Source organism: Gadus morhua, chromosome 12 (genome assembly GCF_902167405.1).
Source record: "Gadus morhua chromosome 12, gadMor3.0, whole genome shotgun sequence".
In the NCBI taxonomy this organism is placed as follows: domain Eukaryota; kingdom Metazoa; phylum Chordata; class Actinopteri; order Gadiformes; family Gadidae; genus Gadus; species Gadus morhua.
In genome coordinates this window covers 27,903,811-27,913,810 of record NC_044059.1, presented here as the reverse complement: position 1 = coordinate 27,913,810, position 10,000 = coordinate 27,903,811, and the positions used below count along the sequence as shown (strand labels likewise).

At 50.0% G+C, this 10,000-nt stretch overlaps 1 protein-coding gene across 1 annotated transcript in view; it reads right to left on the bottom strand.

Moving 5' to 3' along the window:
* onecut3a (one cut homeobox 3a) overlaps positions 1-10,000 on the bottom strand; it is a 17,141-nt gene that overhangs the window by 7,014 nt on the left and 127 nt on the right. Inside the window, exon 1 of the mRNA XM_030371809.1 lies at positions 8,536-10,000. This exon is cut by the window's right edge and continues 127 nt beyond it. Within this exon, the coding sequence (XP_030227669.1) occupies positions 8,536-9,574 (1,039 nt within the window). The 5' untranslated portion in view covers positions 9,575-10,000. The remainder of the gene's footprint in view (positions 1-8,535) is intronic.

Below are 10,000 nucleotides of genomic sequence, written 5' to 3'. Positions count from 1 at the left end.
TACCGGTTAAGGTTTTAAGTCCGGCCCATGAAGATTGATAGTGTGTATCGATGCGACGAGCATTTAAAAGGCGGTTCTCCAGTATTTATCCGTCCAGGCTGTAGGGCACTGCCAACACACTCCCGGCTCGATACTCCTTAATGTAATGAGCGAGAATTGGTGTTAATATACTGATGAAGTGCCACCGTGTGTTTGGTGGTCTCGTCACGAGGCGGCTGCGAAGCTTTTCCCCGCCGCCCCGCCTCGGCCATCGTCCACCGGGAGCCCCGGTACCCGGCCACCCTCTCCCGGTTCCCCGGTATCCGGTCACCCTCCAGCGGGATCCACACGGGCCTGTTTCCCCAAGTACACGGTCACTCACACCAGGAACCACTGGGGCCTGTTTAGCTATGGTTTAAGTGTTATGGTGAGTTAATTCCTATCACGGCCTGAAATCAATTAAACGAGACCGTTAAGGCGATGACGCGTTATGCCATTTAATATTAATGCAAAATTAAGTTGTGTTTTATTTAAGATAGCCTACATAAAATATGCATCCAATGGAGGCAGGAATTAAAGGGAATAATATTCGATGCCGTTTTACACTCCACCACGTGTTATTAGCTTCCCTTGTAATAAAATCTGAGAAATTACAGGGCGCCAGAAATTCAATAATCAATAAAGATTGCTGTTTGCGATGATCACGCTCCTTATGAGTTTTTAGATAATGAAAGCGTTCAGCCATTTATGGGCGTGATTGAGGGTACCGGGTGAGCGGATTTGAACTTGCATTATTTGGCTGAGTTAATAAGAAACTAGTTCTCGCATGTGTCTTAGGCCTGCAGCCAACGCGTTAGACTGGAATAGACATTCACATCACTGGCGACCTGTTACGCATGACCGTAATGACGCCTATAATCATTATGCTTCATAGAGAAAGCTTCAGTTTCCTCTTCTCTTCTACCTCAAAAACCAGCGTGAGCATTTCATTCTCTAGAAAGGGATAAGTATGCTTGGATAGTTCTGTAGGCCCCTCGTTTGACCAAACTGCAAAAATCAAGCAGAAAAATATTTCAAACTATTTGATCCCATAACAGAAATGATCACCGATATCATCATCATCACATCATCATCACCACCATGTTGCACGCTCTTCTTGTAGGCGTCACACCAGCAGCACCACTACACCAGCAATACCTCCAGGCCTGCTGCTTAAACTCTTCACCACTACCACCAGGCCGGTAACTAACGCTAACCACCACTACCACCAGGCCGGTAACTAACGCTCTTCACCACTACCACCAGGCCGGTAACTAACGCTAACCACCACTACCACCAGGCCGGTAACTAACGCTCTTCACCACTACCACCAGGCCGGTAACTAACGCTCTCCACCATTACCACCAGGCCGGTAACTAACGCTAACCACCACTACCACCAGGCCGGTAACTAACGCTAACCACCACTACCACCAGGCCGGTAACTAACGCTCTCCACCACTGATCATCATCCCCTACCCAGAGGGTGCTCGGCAGAATGGGCGGTGGGAGACGGGGCGGTGGGCCGACTGAGGCGTGCTCTTCTGCGGTAAAGGGGGCGAACAGGGGGCACGGGGGGGGGGGGGCGCACCGGGGGGCCACCGGGAGGGCACCGGGGTAGGGGGGGATCGATAGTGAACCGCGTGTAAGCCGCAGACTGGGCTGTCTGGGGTCGACGCTGAATAAATGCATTTAGCTGAAAACCAGGTCGGATAATTCTTAATTCACTTTGGGAAGATGTAGGCCTATTTATTACAGCTGTTGGGTTTCAGAATCACACTGTAACTCTTTATGTTGACTCACTGCGAGTCTCAGCAGGAGTTTGCATGTAGGCATAAAGCAGGTGTATTTTTTTTTAGGGGTGAGAAATGTGCCTTTGATAAATAATAATTAAATGTAGTTATAATACTCAATATTTGGCTAATAATAATAACAATGATCATAATACTACTACTACAAATAATAATAATTATAATAATCCAATCCTGAACGCAAAATATTGCTACCAATATTGGAATATTTGTAAGCAAAATAAAAAAAGAATATTACAGTAAGCGAGATGGCACAGGTGTGTGTGTGTGTGTGTGTGTGTGTGTGTGTGTGTGTGTGTGTGTGTGTGTGTGTGTGTGTGTGTGTGTGTGTGTGTGTGTGTGTGTGTGTGTGTGTGTGTGCGTGTGTGTGTGTGTTCATCTCAAACCACAGAGTGCGGTGAACTGACAACATCAGGAAATAACCAAAGCAATATGGACATGGCCTACAGAGACAATAATAAAAGGTTTATGTGGATATCGTTGAATCCTCCAAAATGTTATCCTGTAAGTTGGCACGGTGGAAGATAAATCGATCGTCTGTTCGTTGCCGTTTTTGATTGGATGACTTGAAGCTGACAAGCGGTGCACAGGATGCGGTTCCCCATCAGGATGTTAGAGAACAGAACGGGGAGCTGTAGCCAACGTCCTGATCTTTGAATGGAACAGAACTACGATTTCTTTCTGTCCTTTAATTGCGTCGACCGTGTCCTCGCTCCGAAAGCGCATTAAACAAGCTATTATCGGGCCGTTAATAAAGGACGGCCTGTCAGAGGCTCCGATAAGCGGATCAGGGCGCCGGGGGGGGGGTGATAGGCTCTTGGTAGGCTATCAGTACTGGTGCCGCTGGTCATACTGGGTCCACGGTTCACACAAACCAGTTCTTGTTAGCTGGCTACCACTGCCTATGACCATAAAGCCCTTTAGTCCTGAGTGCAATATGAGTTCACTGCGCGTGACCAATATTATTTCATTATAATAAATGCTAATTGATAACCATTGCTGCTCTTTTTTTTTTTTGCAAACAGGTAAAGCTCGCAGTGCCATTTAACCCTTCCAGGCTCGTCTCGTGTATTCAGTGCAGTCTGAGAGCAATTTGATTTAAAGGTCATTCTCTCCTATCGATTCGGTTTGGCGAGGGGGCGACGGAGCAGCGTTCGAATTGATCATCTTAAAAAGAATAGACGCTATTCTAGATTGTACACAGCCAGGTCTGCTGCATTTATAATTGCAAAGCATGCTTCCCATAGGTCCATACATGGGGGGGGGGGGGGGGGGGGGGGGGGGGGAGAGAGAGAGGGGGGGGGGGGGGGGGGGATACATGCGGGTGCATTGCATATGCATCCACTATGTATCTAGAATAGGTTTGCAAATTGTATTGTGCAGCATATGCAGCTTACATGTATAGTATCACACAGCACATACATGAGATATTCATGAGAGAGAGAGAGAGAGAGAGAGAGAGAGAGAGAGAGAGAGAGAGAGAGAGAGAGAGAGAGAGAGAGAGAGAGAGAGAGAGAGAGAGAGAGAGAGAGAGAGAGAGAGAGAGAGAGAGAGGGGGGGGGGGTGTTTTTACAAAGAAAGCCAGACCCAATGTCGAATGTTGCGGAGGGAAACGGGAGGGAAAGAATTCAACAAGGCGGGGAACAGCATGCTTTTATTCCTCACTCTGCCGTGCGTTATGAAGGGTGAGTGTTAATGGGTGAAATGGTGTTGCACAGTGGAGCGGAAGGGGGCGGGGTAGAGAGGGAGATAGCTGGAGCTGTGACTGCATGGCGCAGCTCCAGAGATGGAAAGGAAAGGCCGGGGAATGGAAATCGATACAGATTCAGGGCTCGCCAGATCGGCCAACAACGCCTATGGCGCAGACTCACTCTACATCCCGGTCACATAGACTCCAGAGAGGAGGAATTGGCGGGGCGACGGGCAAGGCGATATGATGTGTTTCTGTTGCTTTCAGTCGGATCGGTGTCTGAGTTCGGTTGCTCGGAAAGCAATCCAAATAGTCTGTGTGGGAACTCTGACTGAAATACGCAAAATGCAATTAATATATTTTTTATTTAAATTCAAGTCGGTTTGCTCGTTAGCTCATCCAGAAGGCCCCAGACATTTCGACAAGGTGGTTTAGTACCACAGGCCCAGTTGCATGTCCAAGTATTTACAGTACACGCAGTCGTGCTTAACAAACAGCATCTCCAAACCGCAGCTGCCTGTCCGCTCCCCTGTCAACCCGCTCTCATCAATTATTAAAGACCAATCGATCATCAAGCCATCTCTCCGTGAAAAAAAACACCTTGTTTCGGAGGATTCCGCATTAACCACATCTTAATACCCTATCCAATCAGCCGGGCTTAAATGACCCAGCAACACAACAATTTTAGATTTTCCTGTATGTGTGAGACATTTAGACGCCAATTAATGGAGAGACCGCTGAGAGAATATAGTAGCGATGGAGAGGAATGGGGGAGAGTGGGGAGGGAGTGAACTGCAGAAATAGCCTTTTAATTGTGGTCCACTAGGTCTATATCAGTCAGAATGTCTCATTTAAACCACTGACTGCGTGCTGAAGACAAAGAACCCGTCTTGTCCTTCAGCACCCCGGTCAGCTCCCCACGCTGCATCACGCGACTGTTTGTGACGCGAGGGAATCACGGCGACACGGCAGCGCTGAGCCGGACGATGCACGAGAAAACAGAACGGTGGGCTCTGGATGAAGTCCGTTCCCACGTGTCCTCGTGACACGGGGCCGCTCCTCGTGTTCCGCTGAACCCTGATCCGAGGCCTCCGCACAGGCGCGCTCCACTCTTCTCCGGGTCTCGTGTGTTTGACCTCTCACCCCGGCACGTGCTCTCCCCATTCCCAGTATAATGGGCACCGCTGCGCTTTTCTCCGGAGTGAATTGGAAGTTCTTGGCAGGCGGTGCAGCGTATTTGTGTTTATTTTTACTTTTCCGCGGTCGGCTACAACAAAACGTGAGCGATAGCCTTCATCTCCCAATAAACATACTAATGCAGACCTTGTTTGTAGACGTTGTTTAGCGACGTTGTTTAGCATGACCGTGACTGTCCATAACATAATGTGCGTATAAGCCGAGGGCATATCGTATGGAAAGGGCCTTCTCTTCAACCAACAAATCTAACATGATTACAGCATGGAGGAGAGAAAGAGGTGTGCAATAAGGCTTTATTAGGCTTTATCCTTTCCCCCATTTGCCTCTCTTCTTGCTCTTGGGGGGGAGAGAGACCAATGGGAGAGAGTGCTGAGGCGGGATAATTGATAGATGCACTGGCTATCCTTATCGATCACGGCTTTATTGACCCAACCAAATACATTGAGATGGAGTGTGGAATTCAACACAGATGCAAAGACGAATTGTTTTCATCGTTAATGCAATCTTTATAGGCCCCGTAGACTTCGCCGTGTCTCCTCTGCCACCTCTTGTTCATGCAATAAAATATCACCGCCTGCTCTCATGCAACTTAGAACTACATTGGTTTGTAAGATGGTTTGGCGAGCATAGTCTAAAGTGTGCTGGGTATTAATTTGCCCTGGGTTTTAGGTCACATAATCCATATTTGCACTTTCTGGTCGGACCTGGGGGGGAGGGGGGGGGGGGGCAGAGCCGATAGACACCGAGCTCTGCCCTAATTCGAGTACGAGACGTTGAGCGTGAAGGGCACAGACTAGCGGACCCCCCAATAACCCCCCCCCCCCCCCCCATAACAAGCTCCACCATAGCAAGCCCCCCCCCCCATAACAAGCTCCACCATAGCAAGCAACCCCCCCTCCGTAACAAGCCCGTCCCCCCCGTAAAAAGCCACCCCCATAACAAGCCCCTCCCCGCCCCCCCATAACCAGCCCCCCCTACCGGCCGGTCCCCGCTCTGCTCCTCGGTCCGGGGGGGAACGTCGTGAGAGTGTGCAGACTCTAGCGTTTTCGCATTAGCTAAGCAGGGCAACTGTATTGATTTGTGTGACTGTGATGAATTTGGAATAGTAATTTGAATTTATTGATTGATGTGGCCGACCGAGTATTGCCCAGCCTCCCTTTCAACATTACAACCCCCCCCCCTCCCCCCCCCCCTCCCCCCCCCCCCCCCCCCCCCCCCTCCCCCGACTCCCACTCAGCCCAGCCCACATCTGCACCTCCGATAATGGCGATTTTAAATGCAATAAGTAAAACGTATAGCTTCAGCGATTTACATACGTCATTTGTCATTTCAGCCGCCATCCGGCCGCAGGCAGCAAGGTAACCCTCACGAGGCGAGAGACATCGCATCAACACACAGACGTAGTCCGGATAAAGGAAATATTTACCGAAAGATTCCAGCGGATTAAAATAAATAAATAGTAATGCATACATTTTTACATCCAAATTCACTATGAATCTCAGCCGTTGACTCAGGACACAAAGGATCATACTACACAAACGCGCACGTACACAAACACGCACACGCACACACACACACACACACACACACACACACACACACACACACACACACACACACACACACACACACACACACACACACACACACACACACACACACACACACCTCCCTCGCTCTCATAGCCTATAATCTGTGTGTGTGTGTGTGTGTGTGTACGTGTGTGTGTGCGTGTGCGCGCGAAATAGCGGTTATCCGGTGGTAGGAAGATATAAACCCTACAACCCAATTAGCTTTAACAACAGTGGCACTTAAAGAGACAATTGTGGAGTGTTTAAATCTTTATTTACCAGAACCCCACTAAATGCGCAAAGGAACAATTTACATGTCATTAAGTGCTTTTCAATAGCGCATCGACTGGAACTAAAATATGCCACTATATCTGCTTAATTGAACTGTCTGCTGAAATACGACAGAGAAGCGCAGATTGACGTTTGGAAGTGCACGTCTAAACGAGGCCTTTGCACAAAACATCAATGTGTGTGTGTGTGTGTGTGTGTGTGTGTGTGTGTGTGTGTGTGTGTGTGTGTGTGTGTGTGTGTGTGTGTGTGTGTGTGTGTGTGTGTGTGTGTGTGTTTTGTTTGTGTGTGCGTGTGCATGCGTGTGTGTGCGTGTGTGTGTGTGTGCGGGGGGGCATTACTATCGTTGTTTTTAACACTGCAAATGTCACAGCTCTTCATTTGCGTTCAGTTCATCGGGTTCTAAGTATCTCAGGTTCTAAAGTTGGAAACACATTTCCAGCGGACGATAAATCTGCGAGCGCCTCCGCCAACGGGCCTGGTCGTAGAGCCACCGAATGACACGCACGCCAAAAAGAATCCGAGGTAGGAAACATATAGAAATACTTATATTATATATATATATATATATATATATATATATATATATATATATATATATATATATATATATATATATATATATAGGCCTATATATATGGGCCTATATAAATCCCTTATATTTATATAAATATATATACATATACACAGACATTGCCTATCCATCTCTCTCTCTCTCTCTCTCTCTCTCTCTCTCTCTCTCTCTCTCTCTCTCTCTCTCTCTCTCTCTCTCTCTCTCTCTCTCTCTCTCTCTCTCTCTCTCTCTCTCTCTCTCTCTCTCTCTCTCGCTGTTATATCATTTTCAAAGCAGATCCAGATTCAGCATTTTGCGACACAATGCAAACAGCGTGCGGGTGTCATTGTCTTTCATAACGTCCATCCCAGGGAAAGACACATCTGCTTCTCTCGCTGTCTTCCAAATCCGAATCGATCATTTATCAGAGCGCCATTTTGCAGAGGGACGGCGGTGCCTGAGTATCGATCCCAGCAGGGGTCACGCTCCCCCGGCTCCGTGGGGCCCCCGCGTCCCTCACCCTCCTTGTTTACGCTTTCACCAATTTGACAGTTGAAATATAAAATAGATTTTTTTGATTTTTACAAATTATTTCTATCGGGCTATGGGAACTGAGAGAAAAGCGAAACTGCAGTGTGCGCGGAGTGTGTGTGTTGTGTGGCCCGTGTTGTGAGCCTGTATCAAGGCCGACCTAAAGCTTTGTTCTATTGTTGAGGTGATAGGGGGAAGATGCAATCAAGCTGATGATAGGGAGCCAGCATTTTCATACGTTTTCTGAAATTTAGTCCTTACATCATTTTCCATATATTTATTTTACCTCTTCTTAACTTTTAACTTTTTGCTCTCTGTCTCTCGCTCTTTTTTTCTCACACAAACACGTCCCTGTGTGTGTGTGTGTGTGTGTGTGTGTGTGTGTGTGTGTGTGTGTGTGTGTGTGTGTGTGTGTGTGTGTGTGTGTGTGTGTGTGTGTGTGTGTGTGTGTGTGTGTGTGTGTGTGTGTGTTAGAGAGGAAAGGAGATACACAGAGAGACACGTTGTGTAGGCCTATTACTGTTTCAACCTCTCTGTAGCGTCCATCCATAGAGAATTCGATGTTGCGATTGTTTTCCCATAATAAACCGTGTGTGTGTGTGGCTCTATTGTAGAGCTATAGAGAGCTATACTAGAACCACACCGCCAGACTACACAACCATAAGGCCTCTCTACATATGACGGGAGTTCAATCCTAATATATAGATCCCCACGCCGAACAAACCGAACAGTCCACTGTCCCAGTGAAGTTTGACTCGATGCTATTGACCAATAACTTGTAGTAATGTCCCTCTGAGCGGCTATTGACAGTCTCGCCACATTGACTCCACATTGATCACCTCACATCGGTCAGATTCAGGGCTGCCTCCTCACTCACCTGCTAGCCTCAGCGCGGACATCCGCTGGAACTCGGGCTCCTGCAGCCACTTCCACATCCTCCGGAAGGTCTCCCGGCCCGACTTGAGCTTACTCCAGGGTTTAGGGTTTCGTAGCAGGTCGGACAGCGTTCCCTGGGACCGACACAAGATCCTCTGGGCAAAGATGGCCTGGGGTATGCTGTATCGCTTGAGCTCGGCGGTGATTCTCTGCGCCACCTCCTTGGTGTTTATCTCCTCCACCTGGCCCGACCCAGCGCCCCCCTGCCCGCCTCCCACCGTCTGCCGGTCCCGCTCCACCGACAGCATGGAGCCGTTCGCCTGGGAGTGCTGATGACTGTGGTGGTGCATGCCGTTCAGCGACGTCATGAGCCCTGCTCCGTGGCCCCCCAGACCCCGGGCCAGGTGCTCCTCGTTCCGGGACAACATGGCCGCGTGGGACTCGAAGCCCCCCGACGAGAGCATCTTGTCGTTGGAGAGGTGCGCCGTCGGCCCGTAGGCGCCGAGCGACTGCTGGGAGTTGTGCAACGAGCCGAGGCCGTTGGAGAGCGGCGACAGCGACTGGCCCATGCCGGACATGTCTTTCTGGTAGTGGCCGTAGAGGTTGCTCATGGAGGCGAGGCTCCGGTCGTCCCTCATCAGCGTGAAGCTGCCGCTCACGTTGCCCGCCGAGAGCCGCTGGTGCGGGTGGTGGTGAGCGTGTGGATGGGGATGATGGTGGAACTTATCCGACACGGTAGAGATGGGCGGCAGGTGCTGCAGCGGCGTGAGGGTGGTGTAGGTGCTGCTCAGACTCATCCCCGAATCGCAGGACATGGTCATGGCGGGGTGCAGGGGCCCGGACAGAGAGTGGTCCGTGCGGTAGTCCCCCGCGCCCTCCAGTATCGAGGCCATGCTGGACACCATGGCGGAGCGCCCGTGCGACACCAGGTTCCGGTGCGACGACGACTGGCGCGCGTGCGGCGAGTTCATTAAGTCGCTCGTCTGGTGAGCGTGAGGCACGCCGTGCAGGTTTCCAATGTTTTCCATTGTAAGTTCCATCGCTAAAAGAATCTTTAGCCCCACTCCTCACACCACTCACTCTCTCCCTCTCTCTCTCTCTCTCTCCCACTCTCCCTCTCTCCCTCACTCTCGCTCCGTCTCAGCCTCCTTTCCGATAAATTGTTAACGATTTCAAAGCCAAGCCATTGATCGTAGTCGACTCTCCGCGGTCAGTCCAGCATGGTTCTAGAGGGTCCCAGCACGGTTCTAGAGGGTTCTAGAGGGTCCGAGCCGCCTGAGCCTCACGCCGCTTCTCGAGACGGTAGGTGTCCGCTTTGCTTTCATTCGCTAGCGTAGAGCTGCTTCTACTACCGAAGGCGAGCGCGCTCTGCTCCGAGTGTGTATATCCACGTGCCCGCGCATGTCAGAATGGGACTGTGCCTGTGTGCACATGTGCGCGCATGCAAGCGTTCTCTGTCTAGGGCC